Source organism: Pantherophis guttatus, chromosome 9, assembly GCF_059756535.1.
Source record: "Pantherophis guttatus breed Tessera chromosome 9, ASM5975653v1, whole genome shotgun sequence".
NCBI lineage: Eukaryota > Metazoa > Chordata > Lepidosauria > Squamata > Colubridae > Pantherophis > Pantherophis guttatus.
In genome coordinates, this window is record NC_142071.1 from 32,301,370 (window position 1) to 32,329,234 (window position 27,865).

A 27,865-nucleotide genomic window follows, 5' to 3' on the forward strand; every position below is an offset into this window, starting at 1 on the left:
GTTCGCTTTTGAGGGCCCGAAGGAACCTATTCTTGACCGCCCGCTTTCCTCTTGCCTGCCTAGGCGCTCAGAACAGGAAGCTGCCCACGGCTTAGACCAGAACAAGGCCTGCAGGCTTGGTAAGGAACTCTGAAAGCAGACCCCGCAGAGAAGCCATGGCTAGATGCCCAGGGTGCAGTTAGGACAGTACCTAGGAGCTTGTTTCAGCGTGGGATGAGGGGCAAGCAGGGGTCCAGGTCAGTGGTGAAATTCAGTTTTTTTTTACTACCGGTTCTGTGGGCGTGGCTTGGTAGGCGTGGCCGGGGAAGGATACTGCAAAATCCCCATTCCCTCCCCACTTCTGGGGGAAGGATAATGCAAAATCCCCATTCCCAGCCCACTCGGGCCAGCCAGAGGTGGTATTTGCTGGTTCTCCGAACTACTCAAAATTTCCGCTACCGGTTCTCCAGAACCTGTCAGAACCTGCTAGGTGGTGTAGATCCCACTAATACCTGAACAGCATGACTTGCACATGTGTTATTCCACACTGAACATCGTTACTTAACCTGGGTATACATGTGCTATTATTGTAATAATAATAATGATTGCAACCAATCCTTGAATTGCCATTTTGAATTCCTGTATCTTGAGGTATAAAAATAGAATGCCAGTCTTGCTCAGGGCGTTTTGCAGCCCCTTTGCTTCTGATCAGAAATGAAGTGATAAATTTCCACTTTCCTCGACCCGTGTTGTTTATTGGCCCTTGCTCCAGATAAGCAAAGTACAAATTGTTTCTTGGCCATCACTTTTATTGCACTGATGTCTCAACTTTTTCCTCCCATAAGACGCGGCCTCAGGCTGCCCCCTTCCTTCTCTGGGTGACGGCAAACATTTCCCAAGCAAGAGGCTCAAAAGAAGCCAGGAAGGGCATTGAAGTTTGACATCGACGTTAAGGGCAGCTGGTTAAAGCCACCTTGTCCGGCTGCCCTGGGGTAAGTCCAAGGACCCCACTGGTCAAGCTCTGAGATGGATGTCTCAGGCGAGGAGGCCCCCTCCCTCCCCACTCGGTTCCTAAACCAAAGCAGCAAGTTCCACAGAAGTCAGAAAGCAGGGCTAACTCTTTATCTTCACCCCTCTTAGAAATAAAACCCTGATCCAAAGGGTTCCAAAGGTAAATCTACAAATAATTCCTTCAAGGCTGGACAAACAGGGCAAAGGTAGCAAATCGGCAAATACAGAGTGATCTGCAACACTAGGACAGGCTTGAGTCAAATCACAGGGTTGCAGCCAGCGGGAGGTCAGGAGAGGAACATAGTACAGCCAGTCTCACTGCAAAGCCTCAACTGAACAGCCTAAATCGAAATCTTCACTTTCCCCCCCTCCAACCGAACTGACAGGGACATAGAAACTGCCCTCCAGGACACCCCGGGGGGAATGCATGGAGGGTCAACAGGAGCAATGTGCCCACCTCCATCCCCTCCCCTCCCTGGGCAGACAAACCCATCCTGACGTACCCCCAACCCCCACAGGCAGTTTTGATGCCCTGGCACTCCTGCCTGAAGGCCAAGGCAGCCAGACCCAGCCGGGGCCTTCTGTGACAAACCTGCCTTGCAGCAAGGGGGGTGGGGGGGGTACTCTGCGTGCAGCCCTATGTGGGGAAAGCTGCAGGCATTCCTTTCCAGGCACAAGCCTGCTGTTCCCCTGAGGGATCGGCTGACGGGACAGCAAGAGCCCTGACCTGCAGACCCAGGCAGTCAGAAGAGTAGTCCAGTGGAGGGTTGGGTTGGGGGCCTAGACAGGGTTCAACCTGCTCCAAGGAAAGGGGAGCCATCCCATCTGCAATTGCCTTTGACACACACCCATTTCCAATGAGAAATGTGGGGTTTCAGTGAAGCCTGTTCCAAATTTGTCCCAAAACCTGACTTCTAGGTAACAAAACAGCGATTTCCTTGTTGTCCCACCCACAGTCTGTTTCCAGGGACCTGCAGGGAGGGGCCAGCCCAGCCTCAGCAAGGGTCCTCCCCCGATTCATGCGCATCTCCAGGGTCAGGAACGGCATCCAGCTGGACGTCAGGAAAGTGCAGTCCAGTCTCTCTCTCTTGGGGAGCCTCCAGGGCTGTGTCCAGCAGACGGCACCTCCTTTCTCCCCATCCCTTCTGTGCCAGGCAACAGACGGGGAACTCAGCAAGGTGCCTCCATTCCATGCCACCAAGTCTCCCAAGGAAGAGATCTAGCAAGCAGCCGCAGGCGACTTCTGCTTGGAAGTTCTCTAGCTCCTTCCTGGCAGCAACCAAGGCCGGGTTGAGGGCTCTGCCACTGAAGGAAGGGTCTTCGGAGCCACATTTCGGGACCCAAGAGCCTGGCTTGACTGTCCTCCTCCTCATGTGCCATGAACCCGCCAGCTATTTGCCCTTGTTGTTCAACAGAGCCTGGCAGGCAGAGTGGCAGTTGTTGGATATGCCACCATAAAACCTTTCTCTGTCACACACACACACACACACACACACACACACCACAGATTTCAGATTCAGGCCGCCATGGGGGCTGCCCCCCACCCCACCTAGGCTAAAAGAGGAGCGCTCAGCAGATGCTCAGAGGGCTATGTTACACTCCTCATGCCACCAAGCGTCTGTTTCCTATGGCTATTGGCAAGACTTCCCACCCACCCGCCGGCCTTCACTCCCTTTGCACAGGAGGACAGGGGGATTGGGGCCATGGTGGATAGACAGCAGACAACCACTGGTGACGGTCAGGGGGGCTTCGGAAGACGGCCGACGCAGCGGCTCCTCAGGGCTTCTCCACCGACGGGGGGGTGCTCCCATTGGATTTGCTCTTTGCCCGGCCCTTGAAGGAGAAGCGCTTGATGAGGCGCCGAGAGAAGCTTCCAGATTTCTTCCTGGGGGCAGAGGCGGTGCTGGCGTTGGGCAAGTCATCATGCGACTGGCTGAGGCCAGCCTCCTTTTGCTTGTTCTTCCTCCGGAAGATCAGCTTGGTGCCACTTCGCAAGAAGCCCACTGCAAGAGGAGGAGGAGACGGTGAACCTGCGCTGCTGGCCTGCCTGGCGCTGGGCACCAAGCCCTCGTCATGCTGGTTGGAGAACGACTCAGAGACCACCTCCCGAATCCTGGCTACTCCTACGGAAGAGGGCCAGGGGGTCCCTGCTCAGAAGAAAGCTGGCTTCCTCCCTCACCTTTGTGATCTTTCAGGCTCCGAGTCTCCAGGGCTCCTGTCGAGCCGGTTTCGGATTCCACGTCATCCACTGAGGGTCTCTCAGAGATGTCTGAATGGGTTGTTTCGTCCAGATCCTGGCTCGCCATCTGAGGCGAGTATGAATTTTCCAGCTGCTGCGTAGTATCGCAGATGCTTGGTGGCGCATATTCTGACAGACCAGTCATGATGGAGTCTTCCTGCAGGGAATTCCCCAATGACACGGCATAGCCAAGGGAGAGGGCCATTTCATCCTGGGCGATGGGTACCTGCACAGAGCAGGACAGAGAGAAGCTGAAAGTCGGGTGGGGGTGCAGTCCCTTCACGCCTGGTTCCTTCTTCCCTGAGTGGTCTGGAGTTGGGCAGCATGAAAGCCCAATCCAGTGAATAAGTGGAAATAAACAAAGCAGCGTCAGTTCTCAGCCAGATAAGTTGCCAGTTACCTTGGAAACTCCCGAGATGATCAGCGTACTGCGCTTGGTCGGAGTCTTCTTGGCAGGCTTATTGGTCAGGTCCGTCAGCTGCCTGATGGCTGTCTCGGCCACCGGATCTAGGCCGTTGGACACGCAACTGCTCCCTGGGGGAGAAGAGACAATTGCACAGAGTGGCCCTGGCAAACCCCTGGCTTTGTACAAGTGCGCCGTGCCAGTGGCTGAGAGGCATCTCCTTTCATTCAAGCATGTTCAGGGTGATGTTAAACATGATGGTGCCTGATTCTTCCTCCAGGCCAGCCAGCAAGGCGGGTGAGACCAAGAACATGCTGGCTGGCCCAGGTTAACTCAGCAAAGTGCTTATAGAGTTAAAGGGCGTGCTGAGCGGTTCTTCCTATCCAATACTCAAAAGTATTTCATCAATGTAATCTGGTGCCTTCCAGTTATTTGGAACTCCTTCCCATGATCCACAGCTGTTTTGCACATCAGGCAATTCATAATATCTGGAAGGAACCCAACTGCTCTCCTGTTTGGAACTGGCTCCCATCCCCATGTCTAGCCTCAGCTGAGGTCGGAGAGAAGGAAGAGTGAACAAGTACAGACGCAGTTGGTCATCTGCTTCTTCAAAAAGGCTGGAGGGGCAGCATCCCACCAGCACTGTCCATCTCACAATCTCCCTAATTGTTCTTTTTTGACAACGTGACTCACTGCTACTGCAGGGAGACGCTCTGCTGGGACAGCCATTTTCTGGAAGCATCGTGGTGACCTTTTCCGTAACTTCCACTTTGGATGGAGATCTGGAGGGGGAATCTAGAGTGCAGGAGAAAGAAGTGTTAACAAAGTGTCAATCACACCCAGCGGAGACCTCCCTTCAGCAGCACCTACGGAAATGCACCACTCATGTTTTGCACTAGGACAATGCCCAGTTGCAGCCTTCATGGGAGGAGGAATTCTGACCCTGGTGCAGGGCTCCCCCCGTGCGAAGGCTGAACGTGGCGTTACTGCTCAGATCCGTGTGGCCATTTGGGGTGCTCTCCAGCCACATAAACAAGTTGCTGGTGGCTTGCAAGCCTGGCTGGTTGAAATTAGGAAATCTTACCAAGTTTACAGTCCAGTTTGGGCCTGGACTGGATGGTGGTGACGGTAGTGACAATAGTGCCATCGGGCATTATGGTCCGGCCCATCTCGATCTTCTTGGTGGGAGTGATGCTGGTGCGCAGGGAGGAGGCAGCCTGGAGCTCTGGCATGTCCTGGTGGAGCAGCTGTCAAGATAGCCCAGTATAACTCAGAAAAGCACAGACAATGCCTGAGAAACCAGCACATACGCAAAGACACACCAAGATTCGGCCATCCCAGATTGTCTGCTTTGGAGCTGATCAGCTGAATCACACTGGCTGCCAGCAGCTCAACATGCCTGGAGTTGGAGACCTTTGAAATATGATGGGGAACATCGTTCTCTCCTGTGCCCAGAAAGGGGGCTTCTTTGGGGTTTATTGCTTGAAAAAGGTGGTATAAAGTTTTTATAAGCCATGCAGACTCACCCAAACATTTCCCCACCTCTATTGTTTGGACCTCTCCAGCCCTGCGCTCAAAATCAACACTTGGCTTAAAGCTGAGAAGTGGGGCGAGGGGAGGTTTAATGGAGCAGACGCAAAACGTAAAGCAAGGCAGGCAACCACGAAGCAGAGTTTAGCCTCTGGCCATTCTGGCCTCTCACCTCCACGGCAATGGCTGCTGCTGGGGGCAGATCCCGGGCGGGCCCTGGACTCAGCAGGTAGAGCTGCTGCCCCTGCGGCTCTTTGGAGGAGGGGTCTACAGGGACAGCCACAAATCCCAGGAGCACGTCTGCAAGGAGAAACCCAGCGCATGAGGCCCACAGGAGCGCAGCAGCTCCTTCCTCAGACAAATGCTAGCCGGAGCCTCCCAAGTGAGACGCTACCAGCTCCCTTCCTGCTCTTCCAGCTGTTGGCTTAAGAGCCCCCGAGGCCCAGCTCCATGCCCTCCTGCAGCTGCCCACAGATGACTTACCCTCTCCAGAAGGGCTGCCTTCCAACACCCTCAGCACCAGCTCTTTGCTCCGGGGACCAAGCTCCCTGTTGGGGGCAGGAAAGAAGGAAGCAGAGAGGCACTCAACCTTGCCCTGCTAATTCTTTTCCTGGATCAGGGCCACTTTCTCACTGCCCAGTGGCTGGAGGGCAGAGCTCTCCAAAGGAAGCACAGACTGCCTGCGGGAACACCAGTGGGGAGCAGGGGCCTCTGGCCTCCCCTACAGAGTAGGCAATGATATGCCTGGCATCCCTGGAACCAGCCAGCATTGGTTATGCTATTTCAGGACTCTGGCCACGACACTCCCTCTTTTCCCACCCCCTCCACCCCATGACCCAAATACAGGAAGCTCCGGGCTCCTTACAGAAGCAGCTTGCCGGGCCACTCCACCTCAGCGGCCGGACCAGGCGGCACAGGGGCCGTTCTCTTTTGCTGCCGAGGGCTGTCCAACTCCACCTCACAGCACAGCAGCCCGTTTCCTGCAAGAGAAGCCAACAGTGGTGCAGCCAAAGTTCGCCTCACCAGATTGCCCACAGACCCCCTCCACAGCAGGAGAAGAAAATGCCTGGGGCTCCTGGGTACCTTGGCTCTCCTGGGATCCCAGGTGCAGAGCTCGCAGGTGCTGGAGAAGCAGTTTGGGCATCAGGACAGGCGCTGAGCTGGAGAGGGATCCCGGGGATGGCCTGCTGCTGGTCTCCTGTGAGGCAGAGCCAGGGGGCACTAAGTAGCGGCTGAGGGAACCTCCCCCCTCCCCAAAAGCCTCTGAGGTGCCTCATGGGAAGTGCCAGAACTGCTGCTGTCCTTCTGCAATCCAGTCTATGTGAAGTCTTTGCCCAGAATAGCAAAGCGTACTTTTAAGAATTGAAATGGCCGCTGCCTTCCCTTTCCAAAGGTTGCCCGGGTTCAAAGGAAGCAGGCAATGGAAATGCTGACCCAAACCTGGTAAAGGAGGCCAGACGCAGGTCACCTCCTCCTGGCTGAAAGGGATGGTGGGTTCTTAATGCCCAGCTGGGGCCCTATTCAGTTTTCCCTCTCAACCGCCCACCCTTACCGTGCTGGCATTCATAATGCATGCCTTCAGGTTCACCATCATGGCAGGCTGGGTGCTGATAATGGAGTCTTCAATCAGATTCTTGATAATAGACAAGTCCGCCTTCCCATCGTTTTCCTGCAAGGGGCACCAGGAAAATTACGCCGGACCAGCAGGTGCGGTGCTGAGTTTCTGAGAAGCTCAGGAACCCATCTTCCTCTGAATTTCGCACTGCGCTACACAGATCGGCAAAGGGCCACACATTCCCCCAGGCAGCCCTGCGCAAGGCTGACGGCCAAAGGCTCCATGCTTGGCGAGATGCTTGCAGCGGCCGGCAAAAGGACCCAGATTGTGGGGGCAATAAGCGGACTTTGTATAAATATACAAAAGTGTGAAGGCTATTGCTTAGCGCATTGTAAGCCGCCCTCAGACTCGAGAGAAGGGTGGCATATAAATTAAAGAGAGAAAAAAAGGCCCCCAGGACCTCCTTGGCAGAAGGAGAGCTCCAAGTCAGGGTGGGAAGGGACCACCGGGGGGGAGGGGGGCATTCTTCCTCATCACCTGCCCCTCCTTTGCTTACATGGTGCGGCTGGGGTCTTGGCGGGATGGAGAGCTTCAGGTCAGGCCTGTCTTTGAATGCCCAGGAGACCAGCAGCCCCTCGCCCTCCACCTCCTCCAGGTGGATCTCCAACTGGCCAACAGGACAAAGCTGATGTCAGTGCAAATGGCCAGGCAGAATTATATGCAACCACTGGCTGCGATCACCAGAAATAAATCCCACTAATGGCTGTCAGCAGTGCAAGGATGCCGAGGCCAACCTTGCACCAAATGCTGGGGCCCACAGCAACCCACCCCGTCCTGCCTCAGGCAAAGCCTTGGAGGGTTTTCAGCCCCCTCCTTCTGCCTCCTTCACCTGGGCCTGCTGTACCACCAGAGAGACGCAATAGGTGTCCATGGACACAGCTGCCGGGGACTGCTGGGCAACCAAGACTGGGAACTGCAGCGTGCCAGTTGAAAGGAGGCAGTGGAGCACCTGGGTGGAGAAGGAAAGGGACGGGCAGTCACCGAGCGCCTTCCCAGTTCAGGACAGCAGCAGCCCCACAGCCCAGCTTCCTCCTCCTCCTCCTCCTCCTCCTCCTCCATCTACAGTCAGAGCAGCAACAATGGAGCCCAGAAACTGCCGTCCCATCAGCTTTAAACTTTTGGAAAGAACTACTGAAGGTAATTCATTGATTGGGGTCTGGAAAAATGGCTTTAATTAAGTATTCCTGCCCTGTTTCCCTCCTGCAGCCTTCCCACAAAGCTCCTGGAACTGGAAAATAGAGTTCGGGGGGGGGGGGGAAGGGGGCCTTTCAGCAAGAAAACAGGAGGAGCTACTGTCGCCTCCCTGCAACCTTAGAGGAAAACAAGTTAATCCGCTCAACACCCGATCTTAATCCAGATCCCTCTTCCAGAGCTGCTCTTCGTATTAGATGCAGCTCCATCCACACCTCTCTGCTGTCACATTATCATCTCTGTTTGACTGGGAGTTCCAAGCTCTGGCTGAGCATCCTGACCCCCATTCAGATGAGCCTCAAGAGAGCCCCCCAGGAGGCGATGGGGCTCAGTGGAGGAGGCAGCAATACTGCCAGAGCAAAGCGTTTATCTGATCAGCTGACATCCCAGGACTGTGTCCTCCTTATTTTCAGAGCTGAGCTCCCTGGCAATTTAAGCCTTCATCTCCAAGCCGACATCTGGTGCCTTCAAAGAGCATCCCTTCCCCCCATTTTGCCACTTCTGTTCAGCTACAAAGCTCCTGAACTGTGCTTCTCCTCTGTCCCTTCACACGCAGGGGCCACTGGATGGTAGGTTAGCTGCTGTGATCTAAGAGGTCAGCTGTCCCATGCCGGAGGGCAGCTGCCAAGGTCAGCCTCCCTAGCCGCCTGTCAATGCTTTGGCAAACCCCGGATATATGTTCTCCCCAGTTGCTGCTGACCTCATAGCCACATCCAACTCCTTCAGGGACAGACAGCTTGTCCTTCTGCATTTAGACAGCTTCTGGGGACTGTTCTGCAGTTTCAGAGAGGAGTCCAGCCCATGGCCCTTGCCCACAACCGGGAAGGGCTCCTCGCCCACCCTGTCCTATATTTAGACAGTTGCTGGCATACTGAGGCATCTCAGGCCACAAAACATCTGGGCTATCAGCCGGAGTCTGAGAGGGGAAACTGGGGGGGGGGAAGGTGACTGCCCAAAGGGCAGACGCCCCCTTCCCTGGAGTCTAAGTGCCCCCGCCCCACAGCAGGCTGCTGGGAAGCTTCCCTGAGTTGGGAAGGAGTCTGAATGGCGGGTGGTGAGAGATGTGAAAACCGCTGGGTTCAAACCAGGGCCACCCTTTGTAGGCAAAGGCGATCCTGCTTGTGGCCCTCTGGAGAACTCACCATCCTGCGATCCGACTGGTCAGTGTAGGCCACGTGGCTGATAGTTACGGCCGGCAACTGCCGAGGGCTTTCCTCAAACGTGATCTGGACTGAGCTCTGGGAAGAAGAAACCCCAGTTAGCCTGCGGGAGGGAGCCAATGTGGCAAGGTCATCTTCACAATCCGGGCTCTTCTGCAAGGCCAGACAAGGTGCCACTTGCCAAGGGCATCCAGCAGGAGTCCAGATGCGCCCCCTTCTTGGGCATGGACTGACTTTCCAAGCCATAGAGGGAGGCACCTGGGCTCCACTGTCAATCCAAGCTGGAGCAGCCAGGCAGGGTGCTGGTGATGTACAAGGCTTTTCTCAGCTGAATGTCAGCCCCTGCTAAAGTCCTGCACATCGCTTGGATTTTGGCCAGAACACCAAGAAGCCCAGACAAGGAGAGATCCTAAAGCAATCCTGCTGGATCTGCTTGTTCAGAAGGAAGGGAACTTGTTTTGCCCTCTGGAAATATCCAAAATAAATGTGAGATGCCTCCAATAGCGGTGAACACCTGGAAATTTCCCCCGTTCCCCCTGAACATTATTCGTAGGGAACAGCTCGCTCCAGAGCAGCCGCCTGCCTCTCCCAACCTCCAGCTCGTGGGTTGGATACAGCACCAGGTGAAGCAATGGCCAAGTTGCCATGGAGCTGGCGCCAGCATGCCACCTCTCAGATAAGCATGGCAGGCTGGGCTGCAGGAAGGGCCACCCTCCCCTCTTCCTTGGCCTTTGGGTCTTTGGGATCCTCACTGAGTGGGGGATGGGAGGCTGGGGGCCTTCTGGTTCTGTGGTCCTAGGCCCGGTACAATCACAGCCCCAAGGCAAGAGATCCATTTTCTCTGCAAGAAGAGGTGCTTCAGGTGCAGAACAAGGAGGCCCCCACCCAGGTCTGCAATACAGCAAACAGACCAACTATTTCTGGACTGAATTTATACCGAGGAACTAGAAACATAAGCAGAGAACAAGTGAACACGATGCCTGTTACTATGCAAACGGTGCAGGGAAATTAGCTACACAAACTGAACAGCTCAGTTGGAGCAGTGTGCGGGTCCCAAGGGGGCCAGACTGCACTGCACTTGAAAAGCCTTCTGGCGATTTCTCTCGTTTCCAAGCAGAGCACAATCCAGCCCCTTTGGACGGGCAGCCCCTCCTTGCTGAGGGACTGCCAAGAAAGGGGGCAGCACAAAAGCACCGGCAGGAAAAAACATGAACCCTGGCACAGGACTGAGGTCTTCCTCTAAAACCCTGCTGAGATGGACCTCTGTTCCTGCACCCCCGGCATGGTTTCTCTTCAGGGTTCTTTCCATATGGATATTCTTCCCCCGTCCATCCGCCCGTTCTTCACTTCTGTGACTTCCTGTGAGGGACACTTAAGATCCTCCAGTGGCAAAGTAGAGCTGGCCAGAAGGACACTGGGGAGGGAAGATGGCAAGCTTCATGGGGAGCTGCTGTGATGCTACCTCACCTTCCTTTTGTAAGAAGAGTGGAACAAAATGGCTTGGGGGAGGGAAGGGGGGGTAGGAGAGAGCAGAGGGATCAGGAAAGTAAGCCCAGCAGCATCCAGAGTCAGGAGAAGTGGGAGGGGAAGCAAATGCAGCTCCCTCTTCGTCCCTGTAAGCAACATTTCAGTCTGTGGAGGAGGGGGAGGCAACACATCTATCTCCCTTTCTGGCAGCCCAATCCACCCCTGCCCTGTCCGGGGGAATCCGGCCCCAAGAGCCCCTGAGCCGGCCAAAGGGCCCGGGGGGTGCAGCTCCAGAAGGCCTGATCCAGCAAAGGCAGTTCAGGCAGTCGCACCTTGTCCGCATCAGGGGGTCTTCCTGATGGAAATGCCCGGAGAGGCCCACAGCGACCTTGGAGGCATTGAAGGAAACGCCCGGAGAGCAAGAGGACAAGGAAGAGCCGGGCAGGCAGGCAGAAAGAAGGGCTGAGGCGGAGGCTCGCCGGCCTTAAGGCAGCTACCAGGTCGGCTCTCGGGCCCGTCGCTGTCCTGCTCCGCACTTTAAGATGCCCAGAAACTTCCGCCCAGCCCCCGAATGCTCGCAGCCCGGAAAGCGGCGCCCTCTTCAGCGGAGCCGGCCAATCTCGCCTTCCTGACGCGCGAAAGAGCCGAACTCGCCAGGCGGCCGAGAACCAGCAGGCCGGCCGCCCTCTCCGAGGATTAGCCCGGAGAAGCAGAAGCGGCCAAGAGGGCTCCGTCAGGCCGTGCCTTTCCGGCGAGCGCAGCCCCACATAGCTCCGCGGGGGGAGCCGGGCTTCGGGCCAGCGGCTGGTGCGGGCGGAGGAAGAGCCGGCCGCCCCGCTTCTCCCCCCCACCTCCCCTCCCCTCCCGCCGGCCGGCCGGTCAACCTTTGCGGGACGCGGCCAGAGCGCAGCCCCGACGGCGGCTCCCTCGCCCGGCTTACCCCGTGCTGGCGGGCCTGGTCGTTGAGGGCGCGCAGCCAGGCTCGCTGCCAGTTCTCGCGGAAGGCGCGGAAGGCGAAGAGCGAGGCGAGCAAGCCGCGGGCCCCGGCCGCCGGACAGCTGCCCCCCGCGCCCTCGCGGCCCGCGCCCAGGCGCAACACGGCCGCCCAGAGGCCGGAGGGGGCCGCCTGGCTCGGCTGGGCTTCTGCCGCCCGTCCGCGGCCGCGCCATAGGCTCCGGCCGAGCTGCAGCAGCCAGGCCGAGACGGTGAGCAGGGAGGCGGCGAAGAGCAGCACCAGCGCCGCCCAGCCCCAGCCCAGGCCCGGCGCCGCCGCCGCCGCTGCTTCCATGGCGCGCCCGCCGCCGCTCACGGGCCGGCCGGGGGATGCATGGCGAGCGGGGGCGGCGGGCTCGCTCCTCCTTCCCGGAGCCGGCGCGGAGCTACATGGCAGCCGGGCTCTTCCGCCTCCCGTCACGGCCAGCTGGGCGGGACTAAGGCCGCCGCCGGCTCCGCCTCCCAGGCGCTGGACGGGACGCGGCTCGGGGCACCTGCCGGCCGCCACAGGGACGCCGAGGGGCCCGGAGGATCGGTCGGCCAGGTGAGCGCGGCGGCCCTCGAGGGAGGCGATTCCCCCGCCTCTCCGTTCCCCGGAAGGCCGCGGCGGTGAGGCTGCTCTCCGGTCGGGGGTCGGCGAGCCTCCCCGGCGCCCGCCGCCCCGTTGGAGCCCAGCCCGGGCCGCCTTCGGCTGGCAGGGCCGCGCGCCGGAGCCCCGGAGGTGGGCCGGGCGGCGGCGCTTGGGGCTGCTTCTCGGCCCGGCTTCCTCGGCGCCAGAGGCGGCCAGCTGCGCCAAACGTGGGCCGGAGGCGCCTGCCCAGCTGCGGCCCCTTTAAGCGGCCCCGCCCGCCCGAGAGCCAGCCGGCCGGGTGACGTGGGGGCAGCGGGCCGCCATCTGCAGCCAGGGCAAGGCGAAGGCGCCCCGGGGACTCCGGGCGGAAAGCCGCGCTGACCGGCCGGGCTCTCTGCTCCCTCCCCGCAGGGCGGCGGCGGCGGCGGCGGCGCGATGTGGAAGGTGCCGGTGGTGCCGCTGCTGATCAACCTGGGCGGCTCGGCGCTGGGCTGCTGGGCCACGATGCGCCTCATCCCGGCCTTCCGCGAGCACTTCCTGGCGGCGCGGCTGTGCGGGGCAGACCTGAACAAGCCCTCCAGGCAGCCCCTGTGAGTGGGGCGGGGGGGAGGGGCGGGGGGCGAAAGGGGGGGCGGGGGGCCCCTCGAGGCTGAGTGGACGGTCCCTCTCTCTCCTTCTCTCTCTCTCTCTCTGTCTCTCGGCCGCAGCCCCGAGTCGCAGGGCGTGATCAGCGGCGCCGTCTTCCTGATCCTGCTCTTCTGCTTCATCCCGGTGCCCTTCCTGAGCTGCTTCGGCGGGGAGCGCTGCCAGGCCTTCCCGCACCACGAGGTCAGCCGGGCCGGGCGCCGGGGAGGCTCTGCGGGCGGGGGAGCCCCGCGGGCGGCGGCGCTGACGGCTCTTGGCCCGCTGCCTTGCAGCTGGTGGCGCTGGTGGGCGCCCTGCTGGCCATCTGCTGCATGATCTTCCTGGGCTTCGCCGACGACGTGCTCAACCTGCGCTGGCGGCACAAGCTGCTCCTGCCCACCGCCGCCTCCCTGCCCCTGCTGATGGTCTACTTCACCAACTTCGGGAACACCACCATCGTGGTGCCCAAGCCCTTCCGGGTGCTGCTGGGCGTCTACCTCGACCTGGGTGAGCCCACCCGCTCCCCCCTCCCCCCCCTGCCCGGCCTGTGGCTCCCGGGGTGGCAGGCTGCCAGGGCGGCTTGGTGGTGCCACTTGGCGGAGGGTGCAAGGGGGTCTGCTCTGCCCTGTGCTTTTCCTGCAGGGATACTCTACTACGTGTACATGGGCATGCTGGCCGTCTTCTGCACCAACGCAATCAACATTCTGGCTGGGATTAACGGTCTGGAAGCCGGGCAGTCTCTGGTGATTGCTGCCTCCATCATTGCTTTCAATATCGCGGAGCTAACCGGTGGGTGCGCCAGGTTTAGCCTGCTCTCTGCAAGGGCCAGTTAAGCCCTGCCAGTCGCCTAACCTGGCTGCTCCTTATTTTCCTTCTCACAGGGGATTGCAAGGATGACCACGTCTTCTCCCTCTACTTCATGATTCCCTTTTTCTTTACCACGCTGGGACTGCTGTACCACAATTGGTAAGGGACACGCACACCCTTTATGAAGGCAAAGGCCAGCCTTTTCTCACGGCAGGATCTGCAGTCCTTACAGGACAACCTGTGGGTGGCGGTTTGGGAGTCTGGAGGGGTCACACAACTCCCTTCAGGACACTTTGGAACCTTCTTTCCTGAGAAGGAAGAGAGCGTGGAAACAAAGACCCCTTTTTAAGTGCCTTCTCTTTATTACGCATAATGCTTCCTTCCGTCTTCTGTGGGGAGAATCTTTACTGGACTGCCACATACTGGACTGCTTTCTCTCCTGGCTGACTGCAGGTACCCCTCCCGTGTGTTTGTGGGAGACACCTTCTGCTACTTTGCTGGCATGACCTTTGCCGTGGTAGGCATCCTTGGGCACTTCAGCAAGACAATGCTTCTCTTCTTCATCCCGCAAGTGGCCAACTTCCTTTACTCGCTGCCTCAGCTTTTCCACATCATCCCATGCCCCCGCCATCGGTTGCCCAGGTGAGAAGGATGAGCCTGCCTGCTGCTTGGCCGCAACCAGAGTGAAAGCCAAGGAAAGGGCGATTCCTTTCAAAGCACGCTTCTAATTGAGGAAGGCCGTGGTCCTAGGCAAAGATCGGGGCTGTAAATCCCATTTGCTGAGATCTATATTTTCTTTCCCTTCCTCCTTTTCTTTTCTTTCTCTCCTCTTTCCTTTCCTTTTTCCTTTTCCTTTTCCTTTCCTATCCTATCTTATCCTATCCTTCACATTTCTGAACTGCCCATCTGTTTCTCAGCGGGACTTGTCAAACCAAACTGCACAAAGGATCTTCTGGCTTTTCTTGTGGCAGAAGGGCTTCCTGGCTTGATCAGGTCCCCTCTGCAGCTCCTACTACAACCAAGTTTCCCATTTCCATTCTGATTGCCTCCATCTCTGCCTTCAGATTCAACACAGACACAGGGAAGCTAGAGATGAGCTACTCGAGATTCAAGTCAAAGAACCTCTCTCCTTGGGGAGCATATACCCTCAAGGTAACTGTTAACCGAAGCAGGAAAGCAGGCTTCGGCAGCAATCTTCTGAGACTGTCTTGGCTCTGCCTCATGCTGACGAAGCTTTACCTGATAGGTAATGCATATTTCTCCTCAGGTAGCTGAGAAGCTGTGCCTGGTGAATGTGCGTCAGGGAACAGACAAAGATGGAGAATTTACAGAATGCAATAACATGACCCTTATTAACTTTGTGCTGAAGCTGATAGGACCAACCCCTGAACAAAACTTGACGGTTCTGCTGCTGCTAATCCAGGTAAGGAGCACAATTGGGGGGTTGTGTGATGCTCCCATGGAGACAACAGTTGTGCCCTTTTCAACAAAACCTACTGAGGGGAAGATTAAGCAGTTTCAGTTTCCACAGTACACACGCTGTTGCCTGACAGCCTTGGTATGTTACGTGAAAGTGCAAAGAATGATGCGTAGCCAGGGGTACTTTACAATCCAGCAGTTATGGCCAGGTGAGCAAGGCCTCAGTGCGATGAGTCATGAGCAAGCGGCTGCAATCTTGTTTGCACTATCATCCCTCCTCTCCTTTCTGTCTTGAGGTTGCTGGTAGCTTGGTAGCTTTTGGTATCCGGTACCAGCTTGTGCGGCTGTTTTATGACGTCTGAGCTGACCTGCGGTTGATTGCGCCTCCTCTGTCCCTGTTATCCATTCCACCTGAGAAAAGCCCGGATGCTCTCCTGCCCAGGGCGCTTCTTGGCTCCTGCCAAAAGGTGGGATGCTGCTGCCTCCGCCGGGAAGATCAGACCAGCCAAAGGGTCCAACTGTCGGCCTCTTCTAGATGCAGCAGCTTGGAAGCAACATTTTCCCCCCTGGTGATCTCCGGCTGCCCATGGGCCTCTTGCATCCTTGGGAGGGAATCCAACAGAGTCAACACCTGTAGCAACGGGTGAAGCAGGGGATGCTCAGCTTCGTAAATGGTTTCCTTGCCCTTTACCTCCGGGGGAGGATCTGATTTTGGTTTCTTCACTTTGTGCTGAAAAGAACTTCATGTGTTTGAGATATTGCTCTGAAGCCTGTTTAGAACTGCTGTACTACCACCTTTCCCACAAACTTTGCTGGGTATAAATTTGTACTGTGCTTTTCTACACCCTGTTCTGTTCCCAAAGTATTTATGTGTTGGACTGCTGTAGAGGGGTGGAGTGGAGACCCAGAATTTTGAGGACAGGGTATAGGACAGTGATGGCTAACCTTTTTGCCATCGCGGGCCAAAAGCGGGGGAAGTGCGGGGGGGTGTTGTGTGCCCATGTGCCCACACCCATAATTCTATGCGCCCCGCCCCCTCGCACATGTGACCCCACTTTTGGCATGTGATGGCACGATGGGCCTGTTTTTCGCCCTCCCCAGAGCCTTTCTAGGAGCCTGGGGAGGGCAAAAATGGCTTTCCCCCTCCTGCCCCCCCCTCCCCCCCAGAGGCTCTCCGGAGGCCGGAAGCAGCCCATTTGCTGACTTCTGGCAGGACCAGAAGGCTGTTTTCGCCCTCCCCAGGCTCCTAGAAAGGCTCTGGAGCCTGGGGAGAGTGAAAAACGGGCCTTCCCCACCCCCACCCCTGAGGTCCTCCGGAGGCTGGAAACAGCCTGTTTCCCTACTTCTAGTGGACCCAGAAAGCCTGAAAATAAGCTGAGCTCGCGTGCCCACCGATATGGCACCACGTGCCACCTGTGACAGGTGTGCCATAGGTTCGCCATCACAGATATAGGAATAGGCAGAGGGTAAGCTGGAGAGGAGAAGGTGAGAAGGAGCAGGGAGAAAGCAGAACTGCCTCTTTTTATGCAAAAGGAGGAAACAACCTACCAAAAGCAGCACGGAGGGAGATAGAATACTGTAGGTATACAAGTTGAAATAAGGAAGGTATTAGTAAGAGAATACCTATCCAGCCTGGAGGAGTACAGATCAGCTGGGCCAGATGGTTTGCATCCCAGAAGGAGTTGGCAGATGTAATTTCAGAGCCACAGAATAGAATAGAATTCAATTCAATTCAATTCTTTACTGGCCAAGCATGAATGTAATCTTTCAAATATCTTGTAGCACAGGGAAACTACCAGAGGACGGGAAAAGGGCTGGTGTGGTTCAAATCTATAAAAAGGGGGAAATGAATCCAGGAAATTATAGGACAATCAATTCGATGTCAATACCTGAGAAAATCCTGGAAAAGGTAATCAAGCGGAGGATTTGTGAACACCTAGAAACAAACAAGGTGACTACTAGAAGCCAGCATAATTTTTCAAAAAACAGATCATGCCAGACAAATCTTGTTGCTTTTTCTGACAGTGATTAAATTGGTGGACTAACAAAAGGCCGTACACATAGTATACCTGAACTTCAATTAGGCATTTGACAAAGTGGGCTACAACTTACTTCTTGGTAAGATAGAACAATGTCGGATAGGCAGTGCCACCACCAGATGGATTTGCAGTTGACTGACGAACCACACCTAGCATGTTGTCCTCAATGGAACTACATCTACCTAGAGGGAAGCATGCAGTGGGGTACCTCAAGGTTCCATCTTCAACATCTTAATAAATGATCTAGATGAGGGGATAGAAGAACTCAGGAGATGACACCAAGCTGGAGGGAATTGCTAATTTGGGAATCTTGACAGACTTGAACACTGGAGCATCTAACAAGGTGCAGTTTAATGGTGAGAAGTTAAGGTCCTGCACATAGGCAGGAAAAACCATAGATACTGAATAGGTGATACCTAGCTCAACAGGTCTAGGTGAGAGAGATCTAGGCATCCTAGTGCAGTGGTCACCAACCTTTTGGACATCAGGGATCACTAAATTCATAATTTTAAATCCCGCGGACCACTAATATGATTTTTTTAAAAAGATAAATAGTATTTAGTGCAATATAAAAAAATGCAAATAATTTTTCTGTGGACCACCAAAATTTTCTCATGGACAACAAGTGGTCTGTGGACCACTGGTTGGTGACCACTGTCCTAGTGGACCCCTAGAAGTCTGAGCCAGCCATGTGCTGCAGCTGCCAAAAAGGCCGATGCAGTTCTGGCGGCATCAACAGAGGGACAGCATCAAGATTACAAGAGGTGATAGCACAGCTTTGTACCACACCGATAAGACTAGGAATTGTGCATCCAGTTCTGGCCACCATGACAAGAAAAAAAAGATGCAGAGGCCCCAGAAAGAGTGCAGGGAAGAGCAACAAAGATCAAAAGGGTCTGGAGACTAAATTGTATGAACAGTTGAGGGAGCTGCTGTATGTCTAATTTATAGGACAGGAGGAGGGGGGGCATGATAACACTCTTCCAGAACTTGAGGGGCCATCACAGATGAGGGGATTGATTTATTCTCCAAAGCACCAGATGCCACCACAAGAAGTAATGGGTGGGAGCTTGTTAAAGAGAGATCAATCCTAGAACTAAGATTATTCTGACCATAGAATAATCCATGGATTAGCTCGCTGCCCGGAATTGTGGGTGCTGAGTGCCAGGAGGTTTTCAAAAATAGACGGGGCAACCATTTGACAGGGATTGTATGAGGTCTCCTGCCTTGAGCAGGGGGTTGGATTAGAAGACCTCTGAGGCCCCTTCCGGATTCTTCCGGAAGGATTTCGCCAACCTTTGAATCGCGCGCGCTGCCCGCTCAGTGGCCCCGGCGCCAGCCAATGAGCAGAACCGCGGGCCGCGGAGTCCAACCGGCGGCCGCGGTGGGCGGGCCGGCGTGAGAAGCGCGGGCCATATAAAGGCGCCCCGGCGGAGTCGGCGGCTTCGGGCTTTCGTGGAGGGCGGCGGCCATGTCGGGTCGCGGCAAGGCGGGCGGCGGGAAGGCGCGGGCCAAGGCGAAGTCGCGCTCGTCGCGCGCCGGGCTGCAGTTCCCGGTGGGCCGCGTGCATCGGCTGCTGCGCCGCGGACACTACGCGGAGCGGGTCGGGGCCGGCGCTCCCGTGTACCTGGCGGCGGTGCTGGAGTACCTGACGGCCGAGATCCTGGAGCTGGCGGGCAACGCGGCGCGCGACAACCGCAAGACGCGCATCGTCCCGCGGCACGTCCAGCTGGCGGTGCGCAACGACGAGGAGCTCAGCCGCCTCCTGGGCCGCGTCACCATCGCGCAGGGCGGCGTCCTGCCCAACATCCCCGCCGCGCTCCTGCCCCGGAAGGCCGCGGCCCAGGGCGGCGGGACGGCGGGGCGGAAGAAGGGCGCCCTCCAGGCCTCGCAGGAGTACTAGGCGCGGCGGCGGCGGCGGCACCGGAGAGCGACCCGAGGACGCGGAGCCGGAGGATTGGACCCCCTGCGGGCGCCACGTGCTTGGACTCGGGACTGGGCGGCGGGAAGCGGCTGCCCGCGCTCCGCCACCCAATAAAAGGACGTTGAAAACGCGCGCTCGCCCGGTCGTTTGTGGTCCCTCCGCGAGCCCAAGCTGGGGGGTGGGGTGGGGTGGGGGGATCGAGGGGTTCTCCAGCCCGGCCGCATTGCCCCAAGGGGGTGGTCGCGAGGTAGGTCCCTGGCCAGGCGTTACCCACCCTCCCCCCCCCCCCGTGGCGATGGGCCTTTTGAGTGCTGCTGGTTGGGGTCCCGCGGAAGAAGGGCCAGACTCGGGGTTGTCACGTGTTCTAGCTCTTTAATCGGCTTTAGCAATAATTGTTCCCGGGTCCCCAGCAGAATTCAACTTTCCAGCTCCGTCTAGGCTGACCAGTGATTTCTTGGCGGCTGTGCAGATGGGCGATTCTTGCCCGGAACCTGCAGGTGCCTTCACACCAGCTGGACTTCAGCTGCTCCCCCGGCCGTGCAGTGGCAGGCCATCCCTTGCTCCCGTCTCCTCCGGGAGGGATGGACAGCTGGCCGGCATCATAGCTCTCCCAGGAGATGGTGCCTCTCATGCACTGCTGAGTTGCCTTGCCACGCTGAGGATCTGTTTGGCCCCTTTGCTCAGCAGCAGATCGGCCACCTCCTGCCCCAGCCTCTCGGCTGCCTCCTGAGCAAGACGGGGTACGTTCCTTGCTGTGATGCCAACATGTTGGGGGTTGTCATCCGGGCCATCTTCATTCTGAAAAGGAAGGGCAGCCCATGGGAAAGGTTTCAGGTTAGAAGCCACAGCTCACCCTGGGGCGAATTCCAGGGCCGTGGCATGCTGGGACTCCCGGTTGAACTGACGGCTAACAATAGGGAAGCACCCCCAGGACATGCCCCGATGGGCTCCCTGCAGTAAAGTGTGCCGTTATCCTAGATGACTAGCCTGAAAGAATCCCTCTCCTGCTCTGAAAGCAACCAAGACTGTTACCTCCAGGGAAAAATTCACATTTCTTTGCATGGTCTCTTGCAAACTGTCAGAACCATCAAGGCTGTAGACGGCTCCAGTCAAGTACAGCTGGAGAGAAGAGGGATGTTGAAACTGATCAGCAAGCAGAATGGAGAGAAATGCTAGCATTTGTGGGCAGCCATCCTCCATTTTAGTTCCTTTAAAAAAGGTGCTCTCAACTGTTTCCACACACACACACACACCCCTGCACTCTGGTGGTGTCTGCCTTTCAGTGGAAGCCAGGAAGCAGGAGGGGGAGCAGCCAGGTGCCTTTACCTGGCCATCCTTCAGCACGGTGCTCACGGCCACTGGCACACTGCAACCTCCTTCCTGTGGAGGAAAGCATTGGCTTGAAGGCATGATGGGGCTGCTGGGCCATGCTTCAGAGGGTCCCACCAACCTCGGCCTGAGAGACTTACCAAGCGCTTCATGAAGGCTCGCTCAGTGATGCAGCGCAGGACGGTCTCCTCGTCGTGCAAAACTGAGATCATCTCTATGATCTCCTGGTCTTTGGCCCGCACCTCAACGGCCAAGGCGCCCTAGAGGGGGAGAGGGGACCCTTTTCCTATGATTCAGTGTCCCCCAAAAGTGCATTCTCCTCCTTAGGACCTGCACCACAGTCCCTTTCCTGGGGGGGGTTCCATCCCTAGGCTACCTTTGGCAGAGGCACAGTCATGTCAGGCATCTGAGCTGGGATGGCACGGGGGGAGGGGGTGAAACGGGGCAGAAAGGCCCAGAATACTAGACATCCAACGTCTAGAGATTCTCCAGAGACCAGAGTGGAGAGGCTTGGGGCTCCATTGTCAAAAGGAAACCTGGGAGGTGCAAATGGCCAGGCAGAAGGGAGGTCCCATCACTCACCTGCCCAACCGCATACAAGCAGTCCACGGGGCTCAGAATCTAGAGAGAAGCGAGAGTCAGCAACAGGCTACCTTTTAAAGTAGAGTATTAAACACCCCTCTGCTTGGACAGCCAAGGGCAAATGCCAATCCCCTCACCTGGCCAATGCGCCTCCCCCAGCCCATGCGCCTGAGTCCAGCTGCTGCCAGAACCAAAGCGCTGAAATCCTCCTTCTCGTCCAGCTTCTTCAGGCGGGTGTTCAGGTTGCCCCTCTGTGGGGAAGCTAAGCAAAACCAAGAGCTTTGGAGATGGGGCACTGCAATCCTGGGTCTGGGCGGGGGTAGCTGGTCATTCTAAGCCTCTGTGGAAGGGAGAACTTCGGGCACCCGCAACCTCTTTGAGGAGCCAGCCTCAGCTGCAAAAGGCCCAACTCGGGCCAGAGAAAGAAAGGTGCCTTGAAGGACCTGCCTTGCCAAGACGGTTAAGAACCAGCTGTTGTCTCAACCCCTTCAGGATAAGCTGGGTGGCTCAGACTGAATTTTGTTAGGAGTTGGGGCAGCGTATCACTGGTGCAGTTACAGTTCTTGTGAGTTACTTGGAGACACAAGAAAGGCCAGAGCAAGGAGGAAAGGAAGGCCTGTCTTGTTCCAGCAGCTGTTCCTCATTGTGGGCAGGCAGTTTTAGACTTGTGCCTAATTGTAAGCCAGCCAGAGTTGCTTTGCAAGTTTGGGTGGTCAGAGAAATCAAATGAATAGGGGTGAACTTGGGCCCTCCTGAATCATGAAAGGATACAATATCCTTGAACTGCAGCCGAGGGAATTTTCTTTTCAGCTGAGCTGCACGGCGAAGTGAGCTGGTCCCAATTACACTGCAGGAAAACCCAAATTGAGATGAGCGAGGCTACTCGGAACCCTCCTCGACTCCATGAAGGTCTCCCAGGGTCTTCCCTCCTCCCCTTGCAAGCTGCAACTGTTTAAGAAGAGACTGAACAACCGTCTGCCTAGAATGGTAGACGGGTCTTCTGCTTGAGCAGGCAGTTGGATTAGAAGAGTATGAAAGTCCTGTTCTTCTATATTCTGTTTCTCAAGAAGCAGGGCGCCCGCCTGCCCCCCCCCTCCCCGCGGGCACAACACCCAGACAGCCCGCTAGACAGCAATTCAGGATGGAACCAAGGCCAAGCCCCTGCTCCAGCCAGTCCTCACCTCTTCTCAGGGAGGCTGCTGAGGGTTTTGCCAGCATGTTTGGGGTGAAAGACAACAGCATCGTGTGGGTTTTCTCTCCTGCAAAAGGATGGTGGAAGAACGCCTCAGAAACATCTCAAGTAACCATTGGTAAAGGGGTAGAAGATCCCACAGCCCAAACAGAGAAAGAAGCTCAAGGCCCCCTTTGCTCCTGCAACACTCCCCAGGCACCTCTGCTTTGACTGGGCTCACAAGCAAAAGGAAGGCGGGCAAGGCCACCGCTTGGCTCTAGTCAGGCAGGAGAAAGTCAAACTCACTTGCAGATGGCACCAATTGTGAAGCCTGGTGGCAGGGAAGTGGGCAGGTCTTTCAGGGAGTGAACCACCAAGTCCACCCTAAAAGAAAGAAGAAAACATGCCAGGCCAGCAATAGGCAATCTGCACCATGCCACGGTGAGACTGGCATTGCATTGCTGGCTTCTCGCCTGGCAAGCTGAATGGCCATCAAGTAGGGTGCAGCCCTTTTCCAGGGGGCCCATATGAAACTCTGGGCTGTTCCTGTTCCTGTGGTCCTGGAGAGTCAGGCTTTGGATCCATCTCAACAGGACTACCAATGTTCCACAAACCTTCAGAAGAAGAGCACTTACTCATCTCTTTCCAGTGCATTTTCCAGCTCTTTGGTAAAAAGGCTTTTCTCTCCAATCTGTTGGGGAAGAGAAACAGGATGGGAACCCTTCCGGTCTTGCAGGGCCACTCTGCCCCAAACCCTCAGGGCTCTATTGTCACGTAGCCCTGCTGGACAGCCCTGGCTGTGTCTCAAGCCAGTGGAAAAGATTACATAAGCAGAGGAACAAACCTTGGATAAGGCTGTGTCCAGAATCCTGTCTCCAGTGGTTGACATGGCAACTATTAGAGAAAAAGAAAAATTGGAGGGTAAACATGCCCTCCTCCCTATCTTGCTCCTAATATACCTGCTTGGACTGGCTCCACCTCACCCCAAGAGCAGACCCTCTGTCTTCTAGACCCCTTCCCCCGGATGCTCACCTATCTCAAAGTGGAGATGAGGGTGGTGCACTTGGAGCATCTCCACCACACTGTCAGTCTGGATACGAGCCAGCTGCAATGTTGAGAAAGGAAGGCACTCAGAAAGGGCCCCCAGCAGATCAGAAACACAACAGTTGCCTGCCTGCCGTCACGAAGGAGACGCAATCAGCACAGCTCAGACTTTCTGCTGCTCGTACAAAGAGCCCAGGCAAGAGGACAATCCTGCCCCTCTATTCTATCTGCTGAAATGGCCTCTGGGTGGGCCTGCTATTTGCACAAACATTGTTTTCTGACATCGGGCACCATCATGGGAAAACAATGCTGGGACAACCTGACCTGAACTCCGTCAGGCATTAAACCCGAACAGATGAGACTGAAGGGGGCTGTGCTGGTGGGCAAGAGGAAGGGCAGTGCCTGGGCCTTGGGGAGCTGTTCCCCTTTCTCCATCCACCCAGCTCTTCCTCTCTGATAGGCTCCTCGCTGGCCTCCCCATTCTCATCAGAAACTGGCGGGTGGAGATTAGCTCTAGGTTACAAGGGCAAGTCGTTATCAGCCTTTCCCAATCCTGGATCTTTGGGTGGATCCTTCAACGCCTCCGCCTTGGCAGCCATGCTGGATTTCTGTGGCTGGAGATGTTGCTTTCCTGTTACTGTCACATTGCACAAGTTTCCTAACCCTTCCTTGCTTTCCACCCTGACCTTGAGCCAAAAAGGTTGTGCTCCTTCCTACGCTAAAGAAAAGAGAGCAAGGCTTGCTCAAGCTACTCGGGATGGTCTAATTGCCAAAACCTTAGTTAACCCTTCCAGCCAAGCAGAGGCCGATGACGCCTTATTGGCTTTGTACCGATAAAGGCGAATATTTGTAGCTCAGGTTTGAAATGAGGGGTCCTTGGTGGTCTCTGGGCTTGGTTGTTTTCTTGCAGAAGTTTCATTATTCAAATAGATAACATCATCATTGCTAGAGGGCCAGAAACAGTGCCCCTCTTTGTGCCCCAGTCACCAGAGGTGATACCGTAAACTGCTCCTGTGCAAGAATTGCCCCACCACCCTGCGGTGCAGAAATGCAGAGTTGCAATTCAAAGAGCTGGGTGCAATTTACAATGCTTTCTGTGGCTCAGCTGCTTAGAGCCCCCGGCAGCCCCCTCTCACACAGCTCCCTCATCAGCAGGCGGCCAAGGGCTCCGCAGGCAGCTTTTGCTCTTGTTCTTGTTTGGGAACAGCAGGGCCACAATCACCCCCACCCTGAGGGTCTTGGGAAAGAGACCATCCGCTGACGGCATCAGAGGCTAATAAGGGAGGGAGGTCGCCCCCTCCCATTCTCCCAGCATGCCTTTGCCGCAGTTGTAATGCTGGCCGGGGGCTTGTGCGGATTAAGGCGGAAGGCAAATCAGCCGTCGAAAGCCTTGGGGGCTCGGGCGGCCCTACCTGGCTCTTGCGGGTGCCCACGCGGACGGTCTGGCTCTTCGAGGCCTTTGGGTTCTGCAAAGAATTTCCTCCCGTTAGACGCAAAGCGAGGCCCGGAGGGGAGCCGGCAGGCAGAAGGGGCAGCTCCCGCCTGGCAGCCTCCCCGGGAGGAGAAGCCGGGAAAGGCCCGGGCCGCCTCTGCCTCCTCCGCCCGGTGAGCCCCGCGAGCCCCTCACCTCCGCGGCCATCTCCGGCGGGCTTCAGCGCTTGTCAGCCCGAGGCCGGGCGGCTGCTGCCCTGCCCTGCCCGACTCGCCCGCCGGGGCCGCCCCGCTCTGCCACCCGCGATAAGGGGGGAGGGGGGAGGGGGCGGGCCGAGGGGGGCGGCGCTGGGAAAGGGGGCCACGCGGAGAAGCGAGGCGGGGCCGGGCGGAGGGCTGCGCTCACCGGGGCCGAGGGAGGCGGAGGCGGAGGCGGCGGGCCGCTCATGCCGGCGAAAGACCAGCGGTGCCCGGCGGAATGAGAGCCGCGGCCGGGGTCACCTCGCCGGACGGCCGCCTCGCGTCACTTCCGGGGCTTTCGGAGCCGCCCCTTCCGGTCCCCGACAGGAGCCATGGAAACGGCGGCCCCGGGAAGAGCGAGGGGGGGGCCTCGAGCCCTCATCCACGCCGCCTCCAGCGGCTCCTCCGACCGAGGGAGACCGAGCGGAGCGCCTGCCCGGAGAGGCCCCGATCAGCCGCTTCCAGGGGCCGCAGGGCTTAGTCCGGGGGAGGCTTCAAGGCGTGGGGGCGGGGGGAAGGGACCGGTCCACGGCTGGGACGGAGCCCCCGAGTCATGGGGACGGGTGACCTCCCGCAGCCTCCCCCCCCTCTTCAAAAGGAGGGGCTGGGTGGGCTGCAGCGCCCCGTCAGGTTCGGCCACTTCGGAGAGGGATCCGTGAGAAGCTCCTGCCGGCGCTGAGGAGGGAGGCGAAGCCTGTGGGGGAGGGAGGAGCGGAGGGCAGGGGGGGAGCGGAGACGTGGGCGAATATGGGGAAAGCGGGGGGGGGGGGTTGGGGGGGAATGGAGAGGCGGGTGGAGCAGCCGAGTTAGAAAGGAATCGGCAAGGAAGGCGTGGATCAGAGGCGGAGAATGGAGAGAAGACGAAGGCTGAACTGAAACGATCAACAGAAGCTTTGAAGAAAGTCATCAAGGGGGAAGAGGAGACCGAGGGAACCGCCACCTGCCATCCCTCACCCCCTTAAGGCAAGTTCTGGGGCTGCCCCGTCCTGCGGCGGATAAAGCACACGGGCTGCCAGGCGGTATCTGGGAAAACATCCCAAAGACCCGAGGAATTGCCTTTCCGTTTTAACCCACAATGATCCTAAGCAAAGTCTATTAGCGAAGTGAAGCATCTTGTGTTAAACGCTTTCCTTTGGCTAAGAAAATCTCCACTGCAGCCTCACCAGCCTCTGACGGGGAGGGGGGGGCGCTTTGGTTCAAGAGGTTAATTATGGCCAAAGATCACCAGGCCCCTTGTAACCCCCAGAAATAGCCTTGTCAAACCAAAGGCTGCTGAACCGGGGGTCACAGAGGTTATTTGCAACTTAGGAAAGTATTCTAAATAAACCAGTAAGCCCCTTTTAATAGCCCCCTTGAGCCCATTATTGACATCAGATGGGAGAATTTACAGGCTAGAGAATTTATCTAAGCCTCTGATCTGTTTTCTGCTTCCATTCTTGAACAAAACACACAGCATGAATTTTTGCTTTGGGCCGGACTATCTAAAACCTCATGCCCCTTTCAGTTTCTCTAACGGGCAAGGAAATCTGGTTTACTGGTGGGCCTTCATGGGGAGATGATGAGACCAAAACTACCACCTGTGTTGCTGTTTCTACCAGAGATGTAAAGTTTGGGACTCTTTTGTCAAATTCTTATAGTACATGAGAGGTAGAGCTAGAGATTGCTCAACGGGCATACGCCCTTAATAGGGGAAATTAACTTGGGGGATTATTTTGAACTTGCATAATGTGGCCCATGAGAGCACCAAGAAAATATTGATGAAAGCACATCTAGCTGTAATGTGGCCCAGTCAGCGGCAAAGAAGTCAGCACATTTTTAATTGCCTGGAATGCCAAGTTCAAAGCAGGAACTAAGTTGCAACTTCCATTCTATGGGCAAAGACAGATTGGTGCATGGGACATAATTTTCCTGGATTACATTGAGGGTTTTTCTGAATGTGTGGAAGCCTTCTCCATTTGCAATAAAATTGGAGATGCCGCTTGCAAGGTTGTTGAACCCACAGGTCTTGTCACTGCAGCCCGCCATTCCAGATTGCAACAGATGGGGTACATCTCATTACTCTCTTTGAAACCTTTGCCTCACAATTGGGACTAAGGAAACTTGTCTCCAATACCCACATGCACGGCAGACTCTTTGCCAACCATTCTAGGAGCCATTAGAAACCCCATTGTCAGATCAGCTGGATATATAATCCCTATGAAACCCTGTTTGGTTTCCCATGCACTCTGGTGTTCATTGTGAAACCTGAGGATGCATTGACTGGGAGTCTAGAAACTCTTAGCAGAAATAAGAACAGACATTGCCAAAGTTAAGGCTGCTTCCAGAGACTCCTAAGCTATTCCAAGTGACATTAAACCAAAGATGTCCCCAGTCCCTCTTTTATCCTTTTTTCTCTTGGCTTAATCTACAGGTGTATCTGGACACAAACCAAGGCTAGCACTGCTCCTCCTTTGTTTCTCAGGAGCCAAGCCAGGAAGGCCTACATTCTCTCCCAAATACTCCTCCTGGGACAATGCCTAGACGTCCTGGAGCAGTTATAACAACAGTGTTTGTAGAACTGTTTCAGGGGATCTAAGACAACTTGCTCTGGCCAACTCGCCATGGGACAAGAGTTACACCAATATCAAAAAAATGGTAGAACAGAATAATTAAAGGATGCAAAAAGAGAGACAAAATGTGAATGACAAAAAATATTTTTTTAAATTAAATTGAATAGTTAAATTGTCCCGTGGTGAGTTGGCAGCAGCGAGTTGTCCCACTCCACTCCTAAGATCTGGAGGGATTGATCAGCTCTTGGATCACATCTTGGTTACCTGATTTGGGATGCCGGGAAGGAAAATTGTTCGAATTTTTCTATTATTTTCCTTTGTGTTAATCTCCTCAATCTTTCAATGCGTTAAATGTTTTCTTAAAATATAATACCTCCATGCCAACTAGACAACAAACCTACTGGCAAGGATACATACAAAAAAACTGTAATGCTCCGAGTTTGTTGATGGGGGAGCCCCATTTTGTGGCATCTGCTGTTTTAACTTGATGTCGGGGAAGGAATGTGTGGGACTAGGTCTAAGCCACCATACCTAAAGGTGAAACAAG

At 56.2% G+C, this 27,865-nt stretch overlaps 4 protein-coding genes across 6 annotated transcripts; 2 read left to right on the top strand and 2 right to left on the bottom strand.

Moving 5' to 3' along the window:
* Nucleotides 1-713: 713 nt before the first annotated feature.
* Nucleotides 714-12,015, bottom strand: C2CD2L (C2CD2 like). The gene is made up of 14 exons (XM_034425205.3): nt 11,536-12,015; nt 9,111-9,206; nt 7,607-7,726; nt 7,274-7,384; nt 6,715-6,831; nt 6,246-6,360; nt 6,028-6,142; nt 5,646-5,710; nt 5,335-5,462; nt 4,717-4,879; nt 4,326-4,427; nt 3,630-3,763; nt 3,170-3,455; nt 714-2,993 (listed from the first exon to the last, which is right to left on the bottom strand). Exons 1-14 carry the CDS (start codon nt 11,881-11,883, stop codon nt 2,767-2,769), a joined length of 2,127 nt encoding a protein of 708 aa, XP_034281096.2. The 5' UTR covers nt 11,884-12,015; the 3' UTR covers nt 714-2,766.
* Nucleotides 11,583-27,340, top strand: DPAGT1 (dolichyl-phosphate N-acetylglucosaminephosphotransferase 1). Of its 2 annotated transcripts, none has more exons than XM_087876002.1 (10): nt 11,583-12,132; nt 12,571-12,749; nt 12,867-12,987; nt 13,077-13,290; nt 13,426-13,572; nt 13,665-13,749; nt 14,044-14,232; nt 14,655-14,742; nt 14,858-15,013; nt 15,306-19,102. In XM_087876002.1, exons 1-10 carry the CDS (start codon nt 11,923-11,925, stop codon nt 15,369-15,371), a joined length of 1,455 nt encoding a protein of 484 aa, XP_087732128.1. In that variant the 5' UTR covers nt 11,583-11,922; the 3' UTR covers nt 15,372-19,102. The 2 variants fall into 2 exon arrangements, with proteins under 2 accessions (XP_087732128.1, XP_087732129.1); XM_087876003.1 differs by lacking the exon at nt 15,306-19,102 and adding an exon at nt 27,180-27,340 and having other exon boundaries at nt 11,923-12,132.
* H2AX (H2A.X variant histone) lies at nt 18,520-19,102 on the top strand. The gene has a single exon (XM_034425213.3). The coding sequence runs from the start codon at nt 18,520-18,522 to the stop codon at nt 18,949-18,951; it is 432 nt and encodes a 143-aa protein (XP_034281104.1). The 3' UTR covers nt 18,952-19,102.
* Nucleotides 19,325-25,489, bottom strand: HMBS (hydroxymethylbilane synthase). 2 transcript variants are annotated; one of them, XM_034425195.3, is made up of 14 exons: nt 24,726-25,489; nt 24,511-24,564; nt 23,087-23,159; nt 22,899-22,948; nt 22,690-22,745; nt 22,361-22,438; nt 22,065-22,142; nt 21,655-21,730; nt 21,021-21,134; nt 20,884-20,922; nt 20,442-20,561; nt 20,299-20,352; nt 20,005-20,091; nt 19,325-19,770 (listed from the first exon to the last, which is right to left on the bottom strand). In XM_034425195.3, the coding sequence occupies exons 1-14, from the start codon at nt 24,735-24,737 to the stop codon at nt 19,600-19,602; spliced, it is 1,062 nt and encodes a 353-aa protein (XP_034281086.1). In that variant the 5' UTR covers nt 24,738-25,489; the 3' UTR covers nt 19,325-19,599. The 2 variants fall into 2 exon arrangements, with proteins under 2 accessions (XP_034281086.1, XP_034281084.1); XM_034425193.3 differs by having other exon boundaries at nt 24,936-25,482.
* Nucleotides 27,341-27,865: the final 525 nt, after the last annotated feature.

Excerpts from the sequence above, each read along its gene's own strand:
- C2CD2L (XM_034425205.3), bottom strand. The coding sequence starts at position 11,883 with ATGGAAGCAGCGGCGGCGGCGGCGCCGGGCCTGGGCTGGGGCTGGGCG. Across the intron at positions 5,463-5,645 it reads AGGCAGCCCTTCTGGAGAGG|ACGTGCTCCTGGGATTTGTG; the intron begins GTAAGTCATCTG and ends TTCTCCTTGCAG. Across the intron at positions 4,880-5,334 it reads CAGCAGCCATTGCCGTGGAG|CTGCTCCACCAGGACATGCC; the intron begins GTGAGAGGCCAG and ends CTATCTTGACAG.
- H2AX (XM_034425213.3), top strand. The coding sequence starts at position 18,520 with ATGTCGGGTCGCGGCAAGGCGGGCGGCGGGAAGGCGCGGGCCAAGGCG.
- HMBS (XM_034425193.3), bottom strand. The coding sequence starts at position 24,977 with ATGAGCGGCCCGCCGCCTCCGCCTCCGCCTCCCTCGGCCCCG. Across the intron at positions 21,135-21,654 it reads GGCTGCAGTTCAAGGATATT|AGGGGCAACCTGAACACCCG; the intron begins GTATCCTTTCAT and ends GCTTCCCCACAG. Across the intron at positions 20,923-21,020 it reads GGGGGAGGCGCATTGGCCAG|ATTCTGAGCCCCGTGGACTG; the intron begins GTGAGGGGATTG and ends GCTTCTCTCTAG.
- DPAGT1 (XM_087876002.1), top strand. The coding sequence starts at position 11,923 with ATGGCGAGCGGGGGCGGCGGGCTCGCTCCTCCTTCCCGGAGCCGGCGC. Across the intron at positions 12,133-12,570 it reads CCGGAGGATCGGTCGGCCAG|GGCGGCGGCGGCGGCGGCGG; the intron begins GTGAGCGCGGCG and ends CCCTCCCCGCAG. Across the intron at positions 13,291-13,425 it reads GGGCGTCTACCTCGACCTGG|GGATACTCTACTACGTGTAC; the intron begins GTGAGCCCACCC and ends CTTTTCCTGCAG.